General features: G+C 40.4%; 1 protein-coding gene across 1 annotated transcript; it reads right to left on the minus strand.

Annotated features, from left to right (window-relative positions):
- Positions 1–43: 43 nt before the first annotated feature.
- LOC149003805 (uncharacterized) lies at positions 44–26060 on the minus strand. The gene is made up of 7 exons (XM_089138979.1): positions 25620–26060; positions 23919–23973; positions 6036–6065; positions 5745–5836; positions 1979–2060; positions 661–744; positions 44–580 (listed from the first exon to the last, which is right to left on the minus strand). The coding sequence occupies exons 1-7, from the start codon at positions 25982–25984 to the stop codon at positions 455–457; spliced, it is 834 nt and encodes a 277-aa protein (XP_088995105.1). The 5' UTR covers positions 25985–26060; the 3' UTR covers positions 44–454.
- Between the last annotated feature and the right edge of the window lie 827 nt (positions 26061–26887).

Here is a 26887-nt window from a genome sequence, read left to right on the forward strand (position 1 = left end):
TCGAGTTAGCAAATCTGGTTATTCAATTATGAGTGGGAAAGAAAGAAAAAAAACAAAAAAGAATTGAAATAAAATAAACAAAAAGAGGGAGGAGCAAGAGTGAATTATAGTACTATTATAGAACCACGAATTCAAGGAACAGCCTTAAAATAAAAAAGGCCATGCCATTCATTATGCTCACCGCGTGAATTGAGAAGTGATGCATCATCTCCTACCAACAGATTTTCAACCGTTCCGTTGAGAGTACATGTTTAACGAAATTACAGCTCAATATCTTCAGCTTCACAAATATTTCAACCTTTTGAGCTTCGATAACTATACATGAACAATATATACGCATCAAGAAGACCACCCAAATGAAACGATTCAGTTTCGGGTCAGGCAGGCAGGCAGGCAGGCAGGGTCCAATATGTACATAGTACAGATATGAACATTAGAGTCATCATTGACGTCGTCATGGCTCTGAAGTTGGCTTCGCCAGGTATTGACGCCACTCCTCCGGTGTTCCATCTCTCATCCTCAGCATCTTTATAGCAGCACTTGTCAAAGGTATTGCAAGTATGTCATATTCTTTTGGCGCCTGCAAGGTAAAAATTACCGCTCTGTTATCATGTTGCCTAAAAGATAATGATGCAGCCAAAAGGGAGAATAAGAAGGTACCTTAGGGATCTTGTTCAGCTTCATGTTTGCTTCCTCCAAAGTCTTCTGACCTTTCTTTGAATTACATCTCATGCAAGCTGTAACCTACCGTAAGGAATAATTGCATCAATATGAGTGTTTTAATTCACAAAAATGTCATTGCATTCGCTGTGAACATGAAAACAGGAATTCACACACTTCACTTGAGAAACATCCTTAAAACGTACCCCACCAATCTAACAGTGTCCAACCGTTTGCCTTCAATATATGCAGCTGTGAACTACAAGCCTAGAAAAGGTACAACTCACCAAATTGTATACAGCAACCAATTTGTAGGATTTCTTTTCTCCTTTTTTTTTCTTTGGGGGAGAGGATTTTTTTTTTTTTTTTTTTGGGGGGGGGGGGGGGTGTCGTTGAGGTGGGGAAATTTGTCTTCAAGCTGACCATATGTACATCAGGGTAACAGAAGCCAATTCATCCACACAAAAAAGGCCTGGATTTCCCATACAAACCCCAAGTTTATCTTACAAGGACTCTACTACGTTCTCTCATTTAGTGGGCGGAATGTGCAAATATCTTCTGGTCTGTGTTACGAATATTGGGATATGGATTATATGAGGGTTAATTATAAAAGGGCATTTGGACTGCAATGTCATTTTGGGATTTTAGAAGTCTATTAGGGTGATTAGGGTCATCAAATAGGGCAATAGTTCTAGGCTATAAATGTCATTTTGGGATTTTAGAAGTCTATTAGGGTGATTAGGGTCATCAAATAGGGCAATAGTTCTAGGCTATAAATATGTAAGGGCTAGGCATTTGCAAGGAAATGAATGTACAACAAAACTTCTCTTATGTCTCTTGAATTCTAGGAGGTTTGCTGCCCTCGAAGCAGCTCTTCTTCCCCATTCTCCATTTTGTGATTTTGGTTCATAGCAGTCTGTCACCTATTATGGAAACCTGTTGTACTTGACAGAAAGTATGGATCATGAGTTAGAACCCAACCACTTTGATCACTAGAAAGTCCAAGCAGAGATATTCTATTCACCCCAACTACCCAAGAAGAGTTAAGGGGTTAAACTCTGCACAATTTGCAGTGAATCAAGAGTAAGCTACATATAACTTTACCAAACTAAAAGGGCATCCCCAGAGAATGAGGCACCTGCCACCACAGGTTCTCGGGAGGGTTTCAAAGTGTGTTTCTTGACTCGAACCTATGACCACTTGGACACAACGGAGCAACCTTGCGCCTGCCCTCAGAAAACTCCACAATTTTTTTTTAAAGGGTAAACAGGGACACCCCAGGGTGGTGGGGGGGGAGGAGACTTTTATGCTGACTTACCAAATTTTCCCATTTCCATACTCCACCACGAGAAATTGGCAGAACATGGTCAACAGTCAAACTCTCTCTTGAAGAACAATACCTGTTATAGAGGAGATGAACATGTAAGCAGATAAAAAAAGAACATAACAAAAATTTCCTGCTTCAAACCATTCTAAGCTAAAAGTAGGGGATCAGATTTTGTCCACATTTTGGATACCAGACAAAAACAAAAAACAAGCATATGTGATGTAGAGCTGGAACACATTTGAACCAGCCAAGGAATGAACCAGCTAGGACCAATTCGAACCTGCATTGGGGGCCAGCTCAAACCTGCCAGCTGGTCCAACTAGAAGGTCCATTTGCTCCACAATTTGACCAGTCTACCTGGACTGCCACAATAGGACCTCATTTGGCATATTTCATAGAGGATTTGTAGGACCAAGGATCAGATAACATGAAGATTTTATTCTTAGGAGTTTAGGATCTTAGTTTATTTTCTATTTTAGTTACTGCATGTGGCTGAATATAAAACCTAGTAGTTCCTAAGTTTGGTTAGTTTCTACTTTCCATAAGATTCTATTGTTACTGTTTTACTAGGTTATTAGTTTCTGTTTTCAGTCGACTAAGTTTCTTTCCGTTATAAGACTTTAGTAATGAGGGACGGAATAGAAAAGAAAGAAGGTTAAAGAAATGTAGATGCATAAGGTTGAGATTGGGCTGCCTGAAATTGGGTGAAGTGCATAAAGTTTTCTACAGACATCTTAACGGTTTTATCTTCAGACTGTGGGGCTGCAGAGGTGATCTATGTAACTGTAGCAGTGTTAGCAACCTGAGGGGGTTTGTCGTGCAATTTCCGAAAAAATCTCTGGATGTGACCTGGCCAACCACAATGGTGACAGATCCTAATTGGTGTATTTGTAGACTCCTGAGAGATGGTAGGGTTTTTTTTTTTTTTCCCAACAATAGCCCCACGATCAAGACTCCAGAACTAGATCCACGGTTATTAGCGAATGTGGCAAGTGCAAATGTGTCTCTAGATGTAGTATCACGGGAATTCTCTTTGGAGACTCAAAGAACCCTAAAGAATGTGACAAATAAAGGGGGAACTTTGTCACCGCCAAAGACTTGAGATCTTACTGAATCAAACTCTTTCCCAAGTCCCCCTAGAAAACTCATCAGAACAAGTTGCTCGCGTTGGTTTTGCATCTTAGTAACATTAGAAGTGATAGGAAGTATAGAATTCAACTCTTCACATATCCTTTTAGAATTTGCAAAATACTAGCAAAAGTCAACCCTTCCAATCAACCCGGTAGAACCCCTGTGATAGCTCGTATATACGAGAAAGGTTGTTCTGACCAGAGTATAAAACATTCAAATATTCCCATAGTTCCTTGACAGTATCAATATGGGTAACAAAGTCCACAATATGTTTCTCCATGGAATTCATTATTTGTCCTCAAATACCAGCAACCACTGTCTCCCAATTAGGGTCTGTAGTATCAAGTTTTCTGGTCAAGTGATCCTATTGTCCTCTCCCAAGAATCACTACTCTTAACAATTTTCCTCCACTAATGGAAATTACTAACTCCTTAAGTTTATGTTTAGTAAGCCAATAAGACAAAGAAGATGATACCCTGTCATGGTATTTTTATTTTCAGCCTTAGCTTCAGCCATTACAGAATGTTAAACTCAGAAATAGATCAAAATCAACCCTAATAAAATTGCAAGTTGGAGCCAGAAATTAAACCACTCAATACAACCTAAAATAGGAGAACCAAACAAGAACTTAGAACCAAGAATTCAATTAGTCCTAAACCAGAAGTTCAAACCAACATACAGCTTTAAACTAATAGGACCGAAACAAATAGAACCAAACAAGACCAAACCAAAATACGGCAACCAAAAATCGATCTACTCAAAACATGAGTGTATACTACAACAAAAATTGCTAAACAGAAATAGAAGAGCAGCAAGCTTCAAACTCAAAATTCAATCGTGCACAGCTTCCCGGTCAAGGGTTGTAGTAGATTAATCGAACTTCTCAGGGCATTCAATCGATACTCCAACAAAAATCACTCAACTCCTCCAAAGGGGGTGCTTATTTCTTAAAAACAAGACACAATGTTGTGCAGCCATTCCTCCATCAAAAAATGAAACTTCAGGTGCTTCTTATATTCCATCGAATCTTTAAGGAGCAGAGAGTCGAAAATTCAGGGGCTACCACCCTTGTAAACGAGCACCTAAGAGCCCCACAACTGGCAGCTATGATTCTTCCAAGGATTGCAGGTATGTTTATGAACTTTAATGACTTCCAAAATGAAGGTAATCTAGAGCACCTGAGGCTCTAATACCATGTAGATTAGAGAGAAACAAAAGGGAAAACAAAATGGCAAGAGAAAGAAGATGAAAACTAGAGAAGAGGCTAGAAGGCCTTACTCGTTGTACACAAGCCTCTTATAGCCAACACCTTAATTTATAGGAGAGTTTGACGATTACATCTAGCATGGGAAATCAAACAAACAAAAAAAAGGAAACTTAGATCCTCGAATCAGTTTAGCACCAACTCAAGATCCTCCTTGCCCCATTCTTCCAATAATACCCTTTGAACAATCATAATCTGTCAAACTAGCAAGGCATATTTGTAGTCTTTAAAAAGGAACTCAAACTAGGACTTAACTTTAGAAAGTAAATCAAACTAGGTCTCCTACTTGGGAGTAAAGACACACTCATACAAGGACTCTATCAAAACTTACCGATTATCCAAATCCAAATTGAAAATAAAAGTAGATATGGAGTCCTCGTAAGAAGTAGATTGTAACTAGGGGAATCCCTTGCCTTGGGAATCCTATCCTAAGACTCTTCAATAACTTGACAAAAGGACTCAAATTCAAAAATAAAAATAAATCTGGGATCCTACAAACAAACTAGATTCAACAAAACCCTAAGTTGACTCTACTAGAATATTTTAAAATTAACAAAAATCACTAGTGTTACTAGAAGGCCATCCATCATGCAGACCACCATAAACCATAAATATCTATGGCTACCTTAAGTTTGTCATAGAAATTAGTCATCCTTCCTATAAACCTTAAGCTCTACAGCTAGTCTAATCTCCGAGCAAAACCCTTTGCTTGCATTAATATTCATACCTATAAAGTACCATACTCCATCCATCTCCCATAATTTCCCCCCTTTTGGATATGCTTAGACAAGTGGCAAGCCTTGGCACAATAGTCGGTGGACCACAGTTGTAGCCAAAGGTCAAAGCATTGAAATAGCCTCTCAGCAAAAATTGCTAGCGTTAACACTACATAAGGAAATTGCCCCCTGGACTCTGTTTTGCGGAAGCCTTTGGCACTAGGTTCACCCTTAGATATGCTAGACCATCAACCAGCTAACCTGTTTTTTATAAAAATAAACCCTAAGTTCCTCGAGGCCAACATTACCTTGACAAATTAAAACAAAACTATGAGACTCGGGGTAATTTAAGAAGTAATAAACAAAAGCCCTACCCCAGTCCACCCCAACCCACATCACCCCCCCCCAAAAAAAAAAAAAAAAAAAAAACCAAAAAACTAGAACCAATTAATGTATGTTCTTGCTTAATAGGACATTTATGATAGTTCCCACATCCCACACAATGCATTCATTCTATTTTTCTACCAGAAAATGCAACAAGAATCAGCTCAATCACCTAATCAGACCTCCAGCTGCAACCACTTTTTGTTCAATTTGTTTTGCAAATGCCAAACTGATCACAAGAGTCTTTAAATAAATTACTTACTGACAGGTGAACATATCCCGATAAAATATATTCTTACGACTGAGGTTTCGTTTGACTCTTCTTCTCTTGACAACCTGCAGTAAATGAGGAACCTGGAAACGGGAATGATTTTAATCAGTAAATATTGACCGATCACAATATTGGAGCAGTAAAGTTATGAAAACAATATCGAGATGAGTATTAATTACAGCAGGGTCCAAATTAAACAAATGAAATAATTATAGCCATTAACATTTGATTCTTTACCCTTAAGACAGCCGGTATGTAGTAGGATCCATTGGGAGAACTTACAGTTTGGTCATAATATTCTAGAACATCAGCCTGGAAGGGAGGGTGGTGGGAAAGAAAAAAACATGGTTAAATTTAATAGATTAGATAAGGGAGGGGAGGGGGTGAGGGAGAGAGAGAGAGAGAGAGAGAGAGAGAGATTCATGTTTAAATTAGAGTAATAAAAGGGTGTGCATTTATGTATACCCTAACTTATTTATGTATGTCCAGTCAGATAATTACAATCCCTTCCCCCAACAAAAATAAAACCGAGTGTTCTGTCCAAGTAATAGCAAAACAGTACGTTGTAGATCCTTCAGTACAAGGATAATGTTAGATTCTTTAGGACAGTCATGGAAATGGAAAAGAAAAACAACAAAAGAAGCATAAATTTGACGAGTTGACTGCAAAGGAGACAGCCAATAAGTAAGCCAACCTGTGCCAACCACAATGTAATAAGGAGAGTGTCGAGTACTTGTCCAACTTCCCATCAAGGTTCAAGAGATGAGGACCAAGGATAGGCTCACCCAAGTTAGTCCTGATCCAGTCAATGATAGGTCAACATCAATGCCACAATCAAACAACTGTGGACAATCCTGATCTTGCAGGTTATATTAGAACTACTTTGTATTATTTTCGTATTGAAACAGCCAATCCTCACTACTAAATGTTTAACCTGTCGGATAATCTTTCCATCTAAAGCCAGAATGTTAAGGATCACGCAAAGAGAGCTCCAGGATATTTGACCCTCTTACAAAATGTACAAAGTTTTCAAAGTAGTTTCAAACTATGGGTAGAATTTTGTAAAAACAAATTTCTCAACCATCAACTTGTAAATTCAAAACTAGAATATGAGGAAAACTGACAATCAAAAACTAACATGAAACAAAAATCAAACCAAATAGAAATAAATGCAACCCACACAAAGAATAATTGTTTGGAAGTAAAAGTAGTCCCCTAGTACTCCAAATGGAAAAGTCAATGTAAACAAAAGAAACTCAAACAGCCAAGTAATTATCATTCACTACAAATTGCTTGTGATCATGGCCGCCCCTGTTTCCTCCGGTGACCCCCATGTGGCTCCCCCTTCTCCCCCCCCCTCCTCCCCTGTCCACCATTCCCCCTCCGCCCCTCCCAAGCCTTGGAACTCTCTATTCTCCAACCAACACAATCCTTCCTCCACTGATCTTGACCTTTCTTTCATCCCCTCCACCTCAAATGAACCCTGTCCGGTTGCTCATTGCCCCTCCGCCTCCACCGTTGTTAGTATCCAAAGATGGTCCTCTGGCTTTTCTTGGCCGTTTCTTGGCCCCCCTCCCCCCTTCGCCATTTTGAAAGCTTCACTCTCCAAACGATGGAAAGCCCAAGGAATGCTGGACATCCACCTGATCGATTCTGGCATTTTCTTATTTAAAATCGACTCCCTAGACTGCCGCTCACGTGCTCTTGAAGGCTCCCCATGGTTTGTAGGAAAATCACCCTTATTCATTAAACCTTGGACCCTGTCGCTCCCACTCCGCAAGGTCGACTTCAGCTCTCTTCCCCTGTGGATCAATTTGCCAGGACTTCCGCTCGAGTTTTAGAACTCTGATTGTCTGAGTAGAATAGGTTCTGCTCTTGGAAAGCCACTGCTCACTGAGGCAAAAACATTGAATTCGACTCGTCTCTAATACGCGAGGATTTGCGTTGAATTTTCTGCTGCAAAAGATCTTTCGTCGAATGTCACCATTGCTGATGACCTTGGCCTCAAATATAGCCAACTCATCGTTTTCGACTGGATCCCTCCTCGTTGTGACCATTGTTTCACTTTCGGTCACGCCTCAAATGGATGTTCCTTTGCGACTCATCAACATGCAAAGACCACCGTCCCTGTTCACTCTCTGCCATAGGATGATTCAAGGTTCTCTACCGAAGCCCTTCTAAAAATGAACACAATTGACGCTCTTGAGTTGGTTTCAGTTCCTGCTCCAGTCGCCGCTACTTCCGCTGCTGTGACTCTGTTGTCGGCTGCCGGACATTCAACTCCGACAACCAGTACATATCGAAGAAGAAGAAGAAGAAGAAATAAAGCTGCTTCCTTACCTACTTCTCTGGCCACTCCCTCAAAAGCCGTCAACCCCTTAGACGAAGACCAATCAAAATCGACTGCCATACCTGATAGTTACTCTGCGGATGAGGACTCTGAAGTTCCTGAGATGTCTGCTCCTCCTGATGAAGCTGCTGCCACTAATAGAGCCCCAGATCGATCAACTGAGATACCTGTTTCTTGCTCCGTTGACGCTCAGTCACCGTCTTTCCAATTGATGTTAACTGGAATAACCTGACCATGAAAGATGTTTCGCCCAGAGCTATTTGCATCTCCCCGACGATGACTGACCCTAATCCTATCTCTCCTTCTAAATCGCTTTTACCCTCACCTTCTCTCCAGCTGGGGCCCACCACAAATACCTCTTCCATTATCCAGCTGGGAGCTGCTTCAAAACTTTCAACTTTATCCCACCGTCTTTCGGCCCATACCCCTATTTCCTATAATATCCAGCTTCCCTCTCATGGGCCGAAGCCCATTACCACTTTAACCCCTTCTTTTGGACCTTTGAACCGTAGGCCTAGGTCCAAACGGTCTATACAACCCAAAGCCAAGCCCAATTCTTCAAATGGGCATAATCCACCTCTGTCCTCAGTCCATTCCAACTCTAAACCCACTAGCCCTGAAGCCTTAAACCTGCCTTCAGCTAACCAACCCTCAACCCAGCCAAATAAACCATCATCCCCCATCCCAGCACCCTCCATTGGCCCTAATACATCTGAAATCACTACCCATGGGAATCCCCTCTTGTGTGAGACTATGTCTAGCCCGCCCCATCAATTTGCCTCCTGACCCCATCCTTTTTCTTTCCCCCCCCCCCCCCTTTTTGTTATTTATGTCAGATTGTATTGTGTGGAATGTTAAGAGGTTTAAATAATATTGCTAAGCAGAGTGAAGTCAAGAAATTTCTCTTGGATGCTAAAGCCAATTTCTGTGCCCTCCTTGACACACATGTCCAAGTTGAGAACTCCCATCGGATTGCTAGTTTCTTAGCCTCTTCCTGGTCCTTCCTTTCCAATTATTCCCATTGTTCCAATAGTAGAATTTGGATTCTTTGGAACCCCTCCTCTCTCAACATAACCCTCATCAACTCTTCTCCCCAATTCATGCATCTCTCCTTGTCCCCTTCTAATTCCAATTCCAACCTCTTTCTCACCATAGTCTATGGATTCAATCAGGGCTGCGAGCGTGCCCCTCTATGGGACTCCATTCGTTCTCTTTCTTCCGCCCATGTAAATCACCCCTGGGGTGTGGGTGGGGATTTTAATATTGTTCGTTATTCCCATGAGCGAGTGGGTGGTTGTCAGTCTAATCCAATAGCGGTTGAGGATTTCAATTCCTGTCTCAATGATTCTTGTATCACTAATCTTTGATGGTCAAGCCACTCTCTCTCTTGGCATAACCGTCAGATTGGTGTGGATAGGATTGCTTCGAAGCTCGACCGTTTCCTTGTCAACCATCAATGGCTCTCCTCCTTCCCTGACTCCCATGCCACCTTCTCCCCTGCAGGCCTCTGGATCATTCCCCCTGCCTAGTCCATATCTTCTCCCTCTCTTCCTTCAGTCCCAAACCATTCAAATTCTTTGATATGTGGACCTCCAACCCGTCTTTCCTCGATACGATCAAGGAAGCTTGGGAGAAGCCTGTTCATTGCCACTCCCTTCCTCTCATTAGCTTTGCCCGTCGGCTTAGGAATACTAAGGAAGCTCTCCGTCATTGGAACCTCTCCACGTTTGGAAACATCTCCTCTAGGGTTTCTGATTGCTGCTCTCATCTTTTGCGAATCCAGGCCAATCTCCAAACTGACCCCCTCAATCCTTTGCTTGCGGATAGTGAGAGACTTCTCTCTTCTAATCTTTCTTCATTGGTCTCTCTTGAAGAGAACTTTCTCCGCCAAAAAGCTAGGATTAAATGGCTCCAACTTGGGGACTCCAATTCTGCTTTCTTCCACCGTTCCCTAAAGCGAGAAACAACCATAATTCTATTACAGCTCTCCTCTCTAGCAATGGATCATGGATTCTCGACCCTCCAGGGATCAAAGCTGAGGTTGTCTCTTTCTTCTCCAATCTCCTTTCTCCCCCCTCGCTCCTCTCTCCCATCGCGCCCCCCTCTGCCCCCTAGCTTGATTAACAAATTTGTTAGCCATCAATCTCTCCCCTCTCTCTTCTCCATTCTATCCAATGATGAAATTCTTCAGGCCATCCGTTCCCATAAATCAAATCGTGCCCCTGGCCCTGATGGATTTAGCATGGGGTGTTTCTCTAGTGCTTAGAACCTCATTGAGGATGATCTTATTCAGGCTATCCGCAGTTTCTTCCTCAATCCCTCTCAGCTCTCTTCCGCCAACCAAACTTTTCTTTGTCTCATCCCCAAAAAGGCAGGCGCCTCCTCCCTTTCTGATTTTCACCCCATCTCCCTCTGTAATCTCTTATACAAGTTCATCTCTAAAATCCTAGCGAATCGGCTCAAAAAGATTATGCCCACCTTGGTTAGCTCAAACCAATCCGCATTCATTTCCGGTCGTAGTATCGCAGATAATATCCTTCTTTGTGCTGAGATTGTCAGGGGGTTTGATAGAGCATCCCACTCCCCTGCAGCTCTCCTCAAAGTTGATCTCCACAAAGCTTTTGACTCTATTCGCTGGGATTTTATTAGCGATGTTCTTTTAGCCATAAGATTCCCCCCTTCTTTTATCCACTGGATCGAGGTTTGCATCTCCACCCCCTTCTTTTCTGTCATTACTAATGGCTCGCCGGCGGGCTTTTTTCCCTCTAGTGTCAGTATCCGCCAAGGTTGTCCCCTCTCTCCCTTTCTCTTCTCCCTAGCTTTGGAGGTTCTATCCCGTCTTCTTCAAGCCAAGACTGATCAACTCCTGATTTCTCCCATTCCCAAGTGTAAAGCCATCAATTTGACTCATCTTGCATTCACCGATGATCTCATGATCTTCTCTAAAGCTAACCCTATATCCATTTCCACTATCACCTCTACTCTCTCCTTCTTTAAGTCTTTATCTGGCATTAAAGTCAACCTTGATAAATCTACTCTCTTCCTGTCCGGAGTCTCGGAGCCCCTTTGTTCTAGCCTCCTGAATCTTTCGAGATTCAAGCCTGGTTCCTTCCCTGTTATCTACCTTGGCCTCCCCCTCATCCCAATTCCCAAGAAGGCTAACTCGTCATCACTGCTCCCCTATGTTGGATAACATCCGCAAAAGCCTCCAACTTTGGAAAAACCGGCTTCTATCTTTTGCTGGTAGGGTTGAGCTCATCCGATCTGTGCTCCAATCTTCTTACCTGTATTGGTGTGGCATTTTCCCGATCCCTAAAGCCATCTCATTTGCTATGGAATCTCTCTTTTGTGCCTTTCTCTGGAAGGGCCAGGATTCTTCTCGATTCTTTCGTCCCATAAGCTGGTCCAAGGTTTGTCGGCCCAAATCTAAAGGGGGCCTAGGAATTCGCAGGATTCAAGATGTTAATGCCGCTGCTTCGCTTAAACTCATTTGGAAAATCATCACCAAGGATGATTCTATTTGGGTCAATTGGGTCCACTCATACCTTCTCAAATCCAACTCTTTTTGGACTGTCTCTATCCCCCCTAATCCCTCTTGGACTTGGAGGAAGCTCCTCCTTCTCCGTCCCCGAGCTCTTTCCGCCATCACCACCCACATCTCCTCTGGCACCTCCACCTCTTTCTGGCAAGATCCGTGGCATCCGATGGGTATTCTCCTCTCTCTCTTTCCCCCCGGCACAGTCTATGAAACCCGAATCCCCAATCCACCTTGCTTTCGGAGTTTATCTCCAATGGTTCTTGGGTTCCTTCCCCGCATCATAGTCTCTCTCCGATGCGTATTCTCCTCTCTTCCCCCCCCCGCACAGTCTATGAAACCCGAATCCCAAATCCACCTTGCTTTCAGAGTTTATCTCCAATGGTTCTTGGGTTCCTTCCCCGCATCATAGTCTCACGCAAGTTTGGAATTCCCTCCCCCCTATTTACCCCCTCCTTCATGATACTGTTATTTGGTCCCCCACTACCAAATCCTTTACCACGGTTTCAGCCTGGAACCTCCTTCGCTCCCCCTCCCCAGCCCCTCCATGGCCCCCCTGGTATGGTTTAAAGGTCATATTCCCCGCCATTCCCTCACTCTTTGGAGAGCCCTAAACCTAGCCCTACCAACTCAGACTTTCCTTATTTCCCGCCACATCCCTGTGAACCCAAATTGTATCCTTTGTTGGAATGGTATTGAGGACACTGAGCATTTGTTTTTTACTTGCCCTTTATCTAGTGCCCTGTGGAGGAAAGCCATTAGTTACATTTGGCCCTGTTCCCATCGTTCATTTGGGTTTACCCGTGACTGGTCTTGGATTCTGAGCAAATTCGCAAGTACCTCTATTTGTGATCGTATTGGTAAAGCTCGTCTTCGGTGCCACAGTCCACCATATGTGGTGGGAGTGTAATCTCAGGCGCTGGAACTCCAATTCCCGCTCTATCGATACCATTTGGAATGCTATTTATTTTTATGTTTCAGCTAGGATTTCATCCTCTCCCCTCCCCCCGGTTGTTGATTCCCCAAGGAACAGGCTCATTGTTGTCTCCCGGGGGCTCAACTCCCAAATCTCCCCTCCTAGCTAACTCTAGCCCGTGACTTTTTGTATTTTATTTTCATCTCTTTAATAGATTATTTATTCATCCAAAAAAATATATATCATTCACTATGGATGCTCTTTTGGCTTCACTCAAGATTGATCTTGGATTTTGAGATACTTTTTCAGGCAATTATATTTGCGACCAGGTTGGTAAGATGGTCTTCGAGCTACTCTCCACCACTTGTGGTGGGAGCATAACCTCAAGAGATGGACTTCCAAATCTTGATCTTTGGAGTTGATTTGGAAAGCCATTTGCTTTGATGATTTTGCTAGGCTAAAGTAAGTTTCCCCTGTTGTGGATTCCCCTAGGAACAAGCTCATTGTTATTACCTGGGGTCTTGGTTCTACTCTCCAGCCCCCCTCATGATGGTTGGTTGATTCCCCTCCCCTCTTTTTCCATTGTATATTCTCCTCCCTTTTGGGGCTCTTTTAATGTTAGTTTTTATTCATCCAAAAAAAAAATTATCATTCACTTTAACTCATAAGGATCACAATTCTTAGACAACCCCCACATGAGGCCCACAAAATCCAACCTTTTTCTGCAAGGTTGGCCCAACAGCAATTCTTCCTGAGGTTCCTCCTCAAATTACAACTGTACATAAAATCTAACAGCATTTGATCATTTTTGGTAGAACTCAGCAGCATCATTAAGGTCCTCTAAAGTAATTTCACTCCCTAAACAAAGTCCTAATGTGGTGTCTCGAACCAATACTTGGGCCGCAAGTTTCTTGTAGCACAAGTCAGAATAGTTTTGGGATGTTGGGTTTTGTTATTTTTTGTTGTAATTTAGACAATATTTACTTTCCTAAATAGTATAGGACAGGAGGAAAGGACACATTGTACCTCTCTCTCCATCTTATCTTTCTCTCCGACCATCATCTCTTGGTTGAATTCTGTTCTTGACTGCTTCATGGTATTAGAGTTGTAGTTCGATCTAGGGACTCTTCTTCTGATCGACTTCAAAGTTCTCACAATTCTCTTGGTTGCAACACCATAAATCTTCTATAACCTACCTCTTATCTCTACTCCATGGCTGAAGCTACAAAAGTTGAATCGTTTTAGATTCAAATCACCACCAATAAACTGAATGGCGTTGGTAACTATTTACTATGGTCCCAATCGGTGCTTACCTTCATAAGTGCCAAAGGAAAAGAAAAACATCTGACACAATACCCACCAAATTTGGAGGCATCGAATGAGAAATCTGCTACAGAATTCAAAACATGGAGTAGAGACAATTCCACCATTAAATTCTGGATCTGGAATGGTGTTGAGCCACAGATTGCTAACAACATCATGTTTCATGCTACTGCCAAGAATATCAGGGATGATCTGAAGGAAACCTACTTTGGTGAGAAAAATATTTCCTGTATTTACCACCTCTATAAAAAGTGGTTCAATATTACACAAGGAGATCAATCCCTAGTTGACTACTATATAGTACATTTAAAGGAATACCAGAAGAATTGGCTGTTTACCAACCTTTTAATACAGATGCTCAAAAATTACGAGAACAAAGGGCTGAAATTCCTAGCTGGTCTTAACCCAAATTATCATCCCGTTTGCAACCAAATTCTGACAAGCAAAAAGGTATCATCTCTATCTAAAAGCTTCTTTAGATTACAACGTATAACTCCTGCAAAGAATATTGTTGCCCCACCTAAAGACAATTCCAGCAATGGTGGCTAGTCGCAGGTGAGGGTTCTCATCTAGAGGTAAAGGAGCCTTAGTCCGTGGACATGATAAGGGAAGAAATTCAGCTTACTCTAAAAGAGCATCAAAGACATGTACTCACTGTGGCAAACAAAATCATACTGAAGAAACATGTTGGGCAAAGCGTGGGAGACCAGATTAGGCAGACAATCTTAACAATCAGAATCGGTCTGAAGCTACAAACACCGTTGAAGCACCTTCAAGTTCAAATCCAGGTAGTTTGGCTACTAAAGACGAGATAACTCAGATTCCTCAACACCTTCAACAAATTGAAACCTCTCTTCAGCCTACCTCAACTACGACATTGGCACACTCAGGTAACCTTGTTTTCCTTTCTTTGAGTCCTAATTCTTGGCTGATACACTCTGAAACCTCCTCTCATATGACAAGAAATTCCACCTACCTCAACTACAACATTGGCACACTCAGGTAACCTTGTTCTCCTTTCTTCGAGTCCTAATTCTTGGCTGATACATTCTGGAGCCTCCTCTCATATAACAAGAAATTCCACCTATTTTCTAACTTCAAAGAAATTTCTTCACCCATTAAATTGGCCAATGGCACTACCATACCTGCCACAAGAATTGGAGATGTATCTCCTTATCCCAATTTCACCCTAAAATATGTACTTTTCATACCTAATTTTCCTGTCAACCTTTTATCCGTTAGTAAGCTTTCTCATGACTTTGATTGCATTGTTGTTTTCAATCGAGCTTTCTGTGAGTTTCAAGACAATAGGACAGGGAGAACAATTGGTTTAGGACATGAACGAGATGGATTACACTACCTGGAACCATTTCCCTTAAATTCTATCGCTACTAATTCTGTGTCAGAACCGAGTGCCCTATATGGCATAGGCATTTAGGTCACTTATCTTTATCAAAGCTTAGGCTTGTAGTTCCCTCTTGCAAAGATGTTACATCTCTTGAATGTGAAGCTTGTGAGTTGGGAAACACCATAGAACTTCATTTCCTTTGTTTGTTTCTAGTAGTTCAGAAATTTTGTATTTAGTGCATTCAGACATATATAAGGTCCTTGTAAGATTTCAAAATTGATTTAGTTGTGAATATTTTGTGACTTTTGTTGATGAGAATTCTCGAATGTCATGGTTATATTTATTAAAATCCAGATCCGAATTTATAATGATTTTTCAACAATTTTTTACAAAAATTCAAACACAATTTGGCGAAACATTTTCGGTCATATAATGCTTAAGAGTATACCAAGAATGAGATTTATGTGTTCTGTGCTTCAAAAGGGACCATCCATCAGACAACTTGCTCTAGCACTCCAAAAAAGCGAGCGGAAAAACCGACACCTCCTAGAGGTTACATGGTCACTTTGGCTACAAATGAATGTTCCCAAAAGGTTTTGGTGTGATGTTGTTTTAACCGCCTGTACATTAATTAATCGCATCCCCTCGTTGGTTCTTCAAAACAAAATCCCATTTCAAGTGGTTTATCCAAATCGTCCCCTGTTTAGTCTCTCACCTCAAATTTTTGGGTGCATATTTTTCATCCATCAGATAAACTAAGTCATCGGGCTATCAAATGTGTATTTTTTGGTTACTCTAAAACACAAAAAGGTTATAAATGTTTTGATCCTATTTCCCCTAGTCAATATGTTTATGCAGATGTCAGCTTCTTCGAAAATACTCCATATTATTCTTTATAACCTGATTCCGAAAGATTTGATCTTCATCTTCCTGTAATACCTATACCTAATGAGCCACCGGTTGAGATGCCTCCAGTTCTAATACGGAATAAAAGAAAGAAGAAAATGGCAGATGGTCCCAGGCAGAATGATCAATCACATGTACCTACACCAAATGTACTTCATGTTGCTAACAGTTCTGTAGACCTACCAATTGCTCTTCGAAAACCTAAAAGATTTTGCACTCAGAAAAATACAGCCAATCTTGCATACCCCAAATTTATAGCTACCTCTCATTTACCTTCAACCTATCAAGTCCTTGATAAATCCCTTAATGATCACCCTATACCCAGTTCCGTAACCGAAGCCCTAAATAATCCTAGCTGGAAGGCTGCGATGGACAGTGAGATGGATGCTATACATTCTCGTTACACTTGGATTAGTGGACCTGCCTCCTGGAAAAGAAATTGTAGGGTGTCGATGGGTTTACATAGTTAAATTCCGTGCTGATGGGACAGCTAAGCACTTGAGAGCACATCTTGTAGCCGAACGATATACCCACACATATGGCCTAGACTATTTTGAGACCTTCTCACCAGTGGCAAGATTAAATCAGTTTGCATTCTTCTTTCACTTGCTGCCAATTTGGATTAGCCTTTGTACCCGTTGGATGTCAAAATAGCATTTCTATTCGATGATCTCATAAAAGAAGTGTATATGGAGCAACCTCCTGGGTATGCTGCTCAAGGGGGGAATGCTAGCAATGTATGTAAACTCCATCACTCCATTTATGGCTTAAAACAATCACCAAGAGCATGGTACAATAAGTTTGTTTCCATAGTTTCAAAGATTGGCTTCCAGACATGCTATTCAGATCATTCAGTGATGGTAAAGAAGGAAGGAGACAAAATTGTGTTTTTAGTTGTCTATGTAGACGACATCATCATATCTGGAAATGACAGGGAAGTCGTTGATAAAGTAAAACTTATTTACAGCAACAATTTCATATCACCAATTTGGGCCAACTAACATATTTCTTGTAACTGAGGTGGTGAGAAGTCAAAAAGGAATAAGCCTCTCCCAAAGAAAATATGTCCTTGATTTACAGGCTGAAATTGGCAAACTTGAGTGTAAACCAGTTGAAACGTCAATGGATGGAATATTTAGCCTTGATGATGATAATGAGGTGGACAATGAAGACCCCCATAGATACCAACAGCTTGTGGGAAAGTTGATTTATTTAATGGTCACATGACCGAATATTTCTTATGCAATGGGGCGGTGAGTATGCAAAAACCTAAAAAGAAACATTGGGGAGCTATATGCAGAATCTTGAGTTATTTAAAGGCTGTTCTAGGAAAAGGGTTAATTTTACAAACCCAATGCAAGTATTGAAGTTCAAGCATACTCAGATGCAAACTGGGCAGGTTCAGCAGATGATCGAAAATCTACAATAGGTTATTGCACCTTCCTTGCTGAAAATCTCATCACTTGGCGAAGCAAGAAACAAACCATGGTGGCACTTTCTAGTGCAGAAGCTGAATACAGAGCAATGGCTCATACAGTGTCAAAATTACTTTGGATTAAGGGGCTTATGCAGGAACTTGGATTTAGAATGGAAGAACCTATGAAACTATTCTGTGACAACCAGGCAGCAACCTACATAACCAGAAATCCCATTTTTAGGGAGCACACTAGGCATACTAAAGTGGATCTCCATTTTGTTCAAGATGAAGTACAAAAAGGCACCATTGTTACCCATTTAGTCCGACGACATGATCAGTTGGCAGATTTGTTTACTAAAGCAGTTTATGGACCCTCCTTCAAATCTGGATGTGTTAAATTTGGCCTTGGTAAGTATATGCTCCGACTTGAAGGGGGTGTCAAACCAATACTTGGGCCGCAAGTTTCTTGTAGCACAAGTCAAATCAAATTTGGGATGTTAGTTTTTTGTTGTTAGAAAACAAACATTAAATAATCAAAACAACAGCTGAACTTGAACAAAGAAAAGAGAGAAGAAGAAGAAGAGAAGAGATGAAGAACCAGCAGAAGAGGCCTGTGATTCTTGCTTTGCACTCCTAGATTTATAGATATCAATAGTCTATATTACAACTTGAGAAGCAAGCCATCTTGCCCTCTTTAAAAAATAAAATAAAAAAGTACAACTTATGGACAGCATTTTCTAGTAAATTAACTCCTAAAATCTGTCCAAAATAGATAGTACTGGAAAAGGAAAGTTCTTAAATTAGTAAATAATAGAAAATAGAAACTTTCAAAACTTGTGTAGCAAGATTCCTACATTAGAAAGAGTAGCATATCTAAAAAGGAAACAAGGAATAACGGCATAACACCATGGTAAAAAATTCGAGGGAAACTCAAGTTTCAACGGGGTGAAAATGGGAAACTTAAGTGGAAACTTCGAAAATTTCGAGGAAACCGAGGACTTTTCCATACAAGTTTCGACATCAAGTTTCTACAGGTTTTAGAGAGTATTTTGGGGTGGGATCCTGTATTTAAGCTAATTAGAGTATAAATAATATATTTGTTGTATTTTGTTAAAAAAATCAATGTAGATGTGTCATTCAATGTACCTAACATCAATATAGAGTTATCCAAACAGTACATTATAAACTTAATTACATAAGCACATAACATTCAATATATAATTTCTAACTTCAAAATAGTTGACAATAAAAGGAAAATACAACTTAGTGTTAAGAGGAGTGCCAAGAGTAGATTCATCCTATGAGCTGAATAGTACTATGCCTGTAACATCCTCTCCTCCAACCAACGAATATAGACATCCCATGACATTTTATGCCAATGGTTGTCAAGTTAATCGACAACTGTAACTTTATGAGTCTGGTCATCAATATGCTTAAGATAACCAACCTAAGGGAATACGCACTTTGGCTAGGGAAATCCTGATGGAGGGGGTATTTGTCGTGGGTATTTGGGAAAATATGAAATAAACAAAAAAATTAAAAATTTGGGAAAACTACAAAATTTACAGGAAAAAGTCCCAAGTTTCCACAAAATTCCCAGGTTTCCACGGAATTTCCCAAGTTTCCAAGAAATTTCCTAGGTTTCCACGAAATTTCCCAAGTTTCCACGAAATTTTCCAAGTTTCCCACAAAATTTGGGAATTTTTTCCCTCATGAACCAGCTGGTCCAACTAGGTTGAACCAAGTTTCAATAGGTTTCGAGGTTTCGAGGTTTTGACGAAATTTCGACAGTTTTGATCGAAACTGAGGATTTTTTTTCGGTCCCCATGAGTTTCGTTTCGCATTTTCTAAAATGGCAAATTTCAGTGGAAATTTCGCAAGTTTCGATGGAATTTTGTTCTATGCATAACACTGTTCACATTACTGTCCACGTGAACAGTAACAGCCCAAACTTCAACACTCCCCCTCAAGCTGGAGTATACTCAAAGAAAACTTCAGCTTGCACAATAAGAATAAAATTGAAAGGTAGCACCAATCTTGAATCGTGTAGCAATAGCAGACATCGATAAACACTGAGAAAACTTCACCCAGGAGATAATCAACTCCAACTTAAAAAAACTTTAATTCTTCATGTCGAAAGAACCATCCAATAATGAGAACAATAGATGATGTTGAAGACGAAAAAGGTCCATAAGTATAGTAGGATCAAAGACACAATCCCCATAATGCTGGTAGTAAGGAGAAATATCTACACTAAATCTTCAAAATTGCAACTCCAAAGTCCATATAAATGCTTCACAAAAAGGCAAGTAGTAGGTGAAGTATGGGTAGGTAAAAGGCACTATCCACATAATGCCGGTAATAGGGAGAAATATCCACACTAAATCTTCCAAATTACAACTCCAATGTTCATTTAAATGCTTTGCAAGAAGACAAGTAATAGGTAAAGTATTGGTAGGTAAAAGACAATATTGATTATTGTGGACCAAGTAGATAAGGTAGTATGGGTTACTACGGACCAAGTAGGTAGGTACAAGACAATATGGGTTACTGCGGACCAAGTAGGTAAGGTAAAGACAATATAGGTTCTGCAGACCAAGTAGGTAAGGTAAAAGACAATATAGGTTACTGCAAACCAAGTAGGTAAGGTAGTATGGGTTACAACGGACCAAGTAGTTAGGTAAAGGTAGGTAATGATATTGTTGTAGAATGTTATAAGTAATATCCATCAGCACATGTTGAGTAGATAAGGTACTATTCTCCCCCTCACGTGTAGCATTACACGTGGACAATTAATGATAACTAATAACCAATAACCAATAACCAATATCTAGTTTAAAAAAAAAAATCCCAAGAAATATAGTTTCCAAGTTCTCCTCATGGTAGGGAATGTTGTAAACTTGTAATGTGGTAAATATAGTCCAATGGTGAGGAGTTGTGGTATAGATGAGATTTAATAAAAAGCAAAAAAATGGACGAGGGAGAGGCACAAGTTCAGCTATGGATAATCAAGAACAATAAAAAAGCAAAATATGTGTAGTACCAAAGGTGGGTAGCAAAAAAATTTATTAGAAAATTAATTCCACCCATGACATAGGGAAACAGTTGCCCGAGATTCACATTAAACATTGTATAGCATCGTTGGTTATAAACCAGTAGTTGAGATGCTAACACAGCCAGATAAGTAAATCACAACCCTTATCATATGAAAAGGAAACAACTGCCTAGGGATTAAATACTAGGTAGATCGAACCTTAGAGAAGACCCAAAAAAAACTTGTGTAGGAACCATCATGTAAAGGATTTCAAACTGAAACATACAGCCAATCTTCATCTGGATTCCCTGGGTTGTTACTTGTTAGTAGCATGGATAGGTATTATTTGAGTCCTTCATAAGTCACCAAAGAAGCAAACCATATAAACCAGTAGCCATCCCAAATAAATCTTCAGAAACCAGCAAAAGATCCCACAATCTGTAGTATAAACTCATGAACCAGCAGTCCAAAACTTGAAGAAGAATCATAAAATGAATTCTGCAGAGTGCAAAACAGAATAGGGTAGAACAAAAAACTTATCTAAGTAGCACATTATTTGCAGCAGCAGGTGGTTGCGCACCAAAACTTGAAGAAGAATACCAGAAAAATTCTGCAACACAGAATCGAATAGATGTTTGCAGAGAAAAACAGATCTACAGAAGGATGTAAAACTACAAAAAATAATAGATCAAAGTAATCAATCAAGTTATGGGGTAAGTAAGAGGTAAATAATAGAATAGATCAGTTTATATATTCATCTGATAAAAAAAATAATAAGTAGAGTAGTAGGTGGTTGTGCACCAAAGAGAGGAACACTGAAAGAGAACTTCATAAGAGAATACTTGGGAACAACACTATTTTGATTAAAAAAGCTCTAATACCATGTTAGAAAACAAGCATTAAATAATCAAAACAACAGCTGAACTTGAACAAAGAAAAGAGAGAAGAAGAAGAAGAGAAAAGAGACGAAGAACCAGCAGAAGAGGCCTGTGATTCTTGCTTCAAACTCCTAGATTTATAGATATCAATAGTCTAGATTACAACTTGAGAAGCAAGCCATCTTGCCCTCTAAAAAAAGGAAATAAAAAGTACAAGTTATGGACAGAATTTTCTAGTAAAACTAACTCCTAAAATCTGTCCAAAATAGAAAGTACTGAAAAAGGAAAGTTCTGAAATTAGTAACTAATAGAAAATAGAAACTATGCTTTCTAGAAACTACCAAAACTTGTGTAGCAAGATTCCTCCATTAGAAAGAGTAGCATATCTAAAAAGGAAACAAGGAATAATGGCATAACACTTTTCACGTTACTGTTCACATGAATAGTAACAGCCCAAACTTCAACAGTTGTAATTTAGACTGATATTTACTTTCCTAAATAGTATAGGATTGTATCTCTATATTATAAATAAAGGATTACAAAAGGAGTAGAGGACACACGATACCTGTCTCTCCATCTTCTCTTTCTCACCCACCATTGTCTCTTCATTGAATTTTGTTCTTGACTGCTTCATGGTGTATGTGCCAATGGTTGGTTTTTGAAGCACTTGATAGGCCAGCTAGCTGTATCAAAAAGGAGATGACAGACTTTCTCCAAAGATGTGGTTTTGGCTTTCCCTTGTCCAATGAAGAAGATAAGGCAAGAATAGAGAATTATTTATGGTTCAACAAGAGACCCTGGACATAGAGCACTTGATGATAAAGGGAGGTTTTCAACACTGAATGTTATACTTGGTAAGGCCCATTTGGCATATTTTAGCCAACGTTGTTCTGGAAGATATCTGCTCTAGGTGATATTAAAAAAGAGATAGCTAGAGCAAGCATGAGTCCATAGGGGATCAATAACTTCTAGGGGTATCCTATGGTATACAACTATTTTAAATCAGCTATGATCCCCCTTTCTATTGTATACTTTTCCCTTGAACATAAGATGAGATCAAAAAGAACCTTAAGAGGATCCTAATTTTCAGGTAATGAAATCCCTACTGAATTGTGGAAATTAATTCTCAATGCTGGAAATTGAAAGGTAAAGATTAAAGAACTCACAATTGAAGGGACCTGAAATGCAAATCCTCCCAACTTGACAAAAACCTGAAGACCAACACCTCACTCAATACTCAATCACTGCCCTTCATCCTCTCCTCTTCCCCCCCCCCCCCATTCAAAATTACACCTCCCTGCCCAGCTGTTTCCCCCTCAGCCAATCAGCTGTCACGTGTAGCCAATCAGCTGCAACGTGTCCTTACCACTAACTCATATTGTCCGTGATGCCCATTCTACCTCTACAAGCATATACTCATCTCATTAGTGGTAATGGTCTATCGATACTCCCCCCTGACATCGCACCTTGTCTTCAAGGTGAAATTCTGGGTAAAGTTTTTCTATCTCAAAGAAACTCTCCCAAGTGTTTTCAGATGATGGCGAGGATCTCCACTGTACGAGGACTTCAAGATGTCCTGTTGCTAAATATCGTGTGTCAATCAGTGCTTCAAGTCTATAAGATGAGCATACAAGTCTCATATGCCCAGCTTGCAATAGATAGACTGAAAACTAGGTCTGAATAAAGTTTTAGTGAAAAAAATCAGCTAGCTGCTCCAGCTTGAGGAGTGTTGAGAATTGCACGAAGACTCCAAGGCTGCTGCCTTGGTGTGCAAGCCTTTGCAGCAGCTGCCTTTTACTTCACTTTCTATTTTGGTGCTAGTTTCTATTTTTCAGAACTTTCTATTTTGGACAGATTTTAGGAGTTAGAAAATTAGTAAGTTTTGTCTTTAAACTTTATTTTATATTTCCTTTTCTAGAGGACAGTTTTCTTGTCTCTCAAGTTGTATTCTCTACTGGTTATTCACTTCTCTTCTCTTTCTTCTTCTTCTTCTCTTTTTTTCTTCTCAAGTTCAGCTACTGTTTTTTGTTGTTTAAAGCTTGTTTTCTAACTGAGTATAAACGCATTTCATTAGTGGTAATGGTCTATCAAGACCTTTAACAGATACATCCAGAAAATTTTACAGGATTGAGAGTATAATTGTTCAATTAATTATCAATTGGAATCAAGCACAGGTTGGGACAAAATATTTGGAGTTCAATATTTATACTTCACAGCAATTGCATTATGTGCTAGAGTTTAGCATCACAATAGTACTCCACACACAACCACGCCTCTCTCGCTCTCAAACCGTAAGTCAGATTTTTATATAACTACTAGGTTTTCAAAAGGAAAAATAATGAGATTAATACTGTAGAAATCAATGATATTAACTAGGATAACTATTAGAACAGTAATAATTTGTCCAAGAAATTGAAAGGAAAATAGTGGGTCCCATTAACCAAACTACCAGTCTAACCTTCTCCATGAACTCCAAACAGATAGCACGCCTCCAGCAGACAACATTGATTGGCCTACCACAGAATGGTCGTAATCAGACCCCCAGAAAAATTATGTTCTACATGTCCTCCTTAAACTAGGATTGTTTTTTGAGATGATAAACATGAAAAATTAACAGCACTTGATGTATCAACAAGCTAAAGTATGTTGAACTAGAGGTAGCCCAGCACAACCAAGAAAAAGTTCACTTGGGTTCTTTAGCTTTACCTTTTAGTGTTGAAATGATGGAAAATCCATTAAAAGGACAGAATTATGTGCAAAATGAGAAACATAAATAAACATGAGCAGAAATCCACTAAGAAATACATCCTGCTTATACCTAAATACTTACTCAAGTCACATCCCTCTCAACTTGGACGGCTTAGAAAACACAATAAATATTTGTATTAGTAACCTTAAGGACATCTTGATGGTGGGCATTGGCACAACTGTATGCTTGCTCTATAGAACCTGGGATCACAGGTTTGAATCAGGATCGCAAAGCAGGTTAAGGCTGTATACACTTGCCCTCGCAGATCCTGTATTATTGGGAGTCTCATGCGTTTGGTATGCCCATTTTAGTAATCCTTATAGACGTCAAGAAACCATCAAGGATGAAGAGAACGGTGTCTGCCTTCTAGGAAGAAGGCCTCACCATGACAATGACACTTAAAGTGATTCAACTTCATCTGTTTCTAATATGCAGAAACGCACCCTTTAAGTGGCAAAATATAGAAGGCATTATTCACAACCCCCATAGGAAATGTTGCGGCATCTTTTCTTTTCTTTTCTTTTTTTGTGGGGGGTGGAGGGGGATGAATGAATTACCATTACTAAAGCCCCAAAAGGGGGTTGGGGGAGGGGGGGGGGGCGAAAAAAAGAAACCAGCCTTCAAGAAGGAGGCTGGAGGGTAGCGCCAAGAACCCAGGTGACAACAATGAGCATATTCCTTGGAGTAGGGGTGAGGCATTAACTGAAGCCTAGCAGAAATATCAAAGCATACGGCTTTCTAAATTATGTACAAGGATGTAGATTTGGAAGTCCATCTCCTAAAGTGACGACGCTCCCACCATAAATGGTGGATGGTAGCACCTAAGACCACCATTAGGTAGCCTATAACTCAGTTGTATGGTAATATGCTTCTAGGACAGTAAACTACAAAACATATCCACTAATTCAAAATCTAACAAAGCATCCATCAGATTAGTTGTAGAAAACACTGGTGCATTCAAACATTCTTCAACGCAAACACATAGAATAGCGCTCTCAGCCACTACATTAGCTCACTCAGAGGAGCTATATAAAACCCTGCTCGTCATATAACTCTTGCCGTAACTAGATCCCAGTAACGGTCACATCAACCAGGCGGTTAAAAGAGTTGCAAAGTAAGCAGATTCTTAATTTACCAGAACTGTGAGACGAATTAACAAAATGAGCAGCAGTGAATCCCAAAGCTAGTCTTAACACATTTCAGATCAATCCATCAGGAATTGAATAACCCGAAATCGGCGGCCTAACCGTGCAAAGCATTCCGAAACTAACTCCTAAAAGTTTTAAAGTCTAAAAGGAGAGAAGGAAAAAAATAAAAAATAGAGGACCCACTCGAAGAAGTAAAAAGGAGAAGCAAATCAGACAACTGTTGAGAGGCAGAGAGACAGAGGTGGGAGGCACAATGACAAACCTGTATGAGATATCCAAGACCAAACCTCGGAAGCAGTCCAAGTCATCCTTTTCATACTCACCGTCTTCATAACGAATGTCGCCAGGCATTTCTTCATTAGAGGTGGCCGATCTTTTGTTCATCGAAAGACTGACACGGGAGGAGCTGCACAACCTGACATTGTTATCAATAAGTTGAATTTGGTGGCCTTCTACGAATCTTGACAACCCACCAAGTTTGTAATGAGATGGGTCTTTCGCTTCGAACCCAAAAGACACTCTATCACCATGGAAGAGCAGTTTCAGACCTCCTTGAACTGTGAACTGCGCCATAAACAAGGGTCTTCCCTCCTTCCTCCAATGGCAATAATGGAATGTAGAAAACATACCAACTTCACATATCTGCACAACAAGTTTTGGAAATTTGCGTTTGGGGAACAATCCATGGCCACATGTTGTTTGGTCGTCGTACTCGCGTGGGGTGATAGCTCCCAGTCCACTCGGATATGCTTGTATCTCATATATGGACAGTGGACTTGGAACTTGTGACCCGAGTGAAAGCTCCTAAATGGGCCCTTCACTCCACAAGCCCATGATTCGACAAGGATTTCCTCTATCAAATTTTTATTTTACATTTGAAGGATAATAGTTTTTAAGGCTGTGAAAACAATCCAAAATGAAATCAATGGAAGCATACTCAATTCTTGTCTCACCTGTGGTGAAAAATCCTAATTTTCTTAATCTTCTCAACTCAGTGACTCTCCTCTTTTTGGTCCTTTGAGGTATTCTATTTCTTTTTTCACCTCTTCCGTTGGATGATTTTTATCCCTCCCTCTTTCAACAAACAAAAAAAGTAAAAAATAAAAGGAATTTAATCCAACAATAGGAAGAAAAAAAAATGGAACTACAGAGCTATTTAATCTATAATGAACAAATGAAAATCGGGACAACCCGCGCCCACAGCACCGAACAGGACCGAAAGACCGCTTAACCGCAAAGAAAGACCGGGACATAAAAAAAAGAAAAAAACCAACCAACGCCGCGGCCGGAAACCCAGCACCCCCCACCAAACGGCCCCAAAGGAACCCGGGCGCCCACAAACAACACGCCGGGAGCAACGAGGAGAAAAGAACGCGGAACGAACCAAAGGACCGAAGCGGAAAACGCGGGGCGCGACGACGGAGGGAGAGGCACAACCAACAAAAACGGGAAACAGACAAACCAAAGAAAAAGACACACGCTAGGACAAAACGGGGAACGACCCCCGGAGTAGGAACACAAGGAAGAAAG

Source organism: Hakea prostrata, chromosome 10, assembly GCF_041222555.1.
Source record: "Hakea prostrata isolate BN-2017 chromosome 10, UWA_Hpros_2, whole genome shotgun sequence".
Classification (NCBI taxonomy): domain Eukaryota; kingdom Viridiplantae; phylum Streptophyta; class Magnoliopsida; order Proteales; family Proteaceae; genus Hakea; species Hakea prostrata.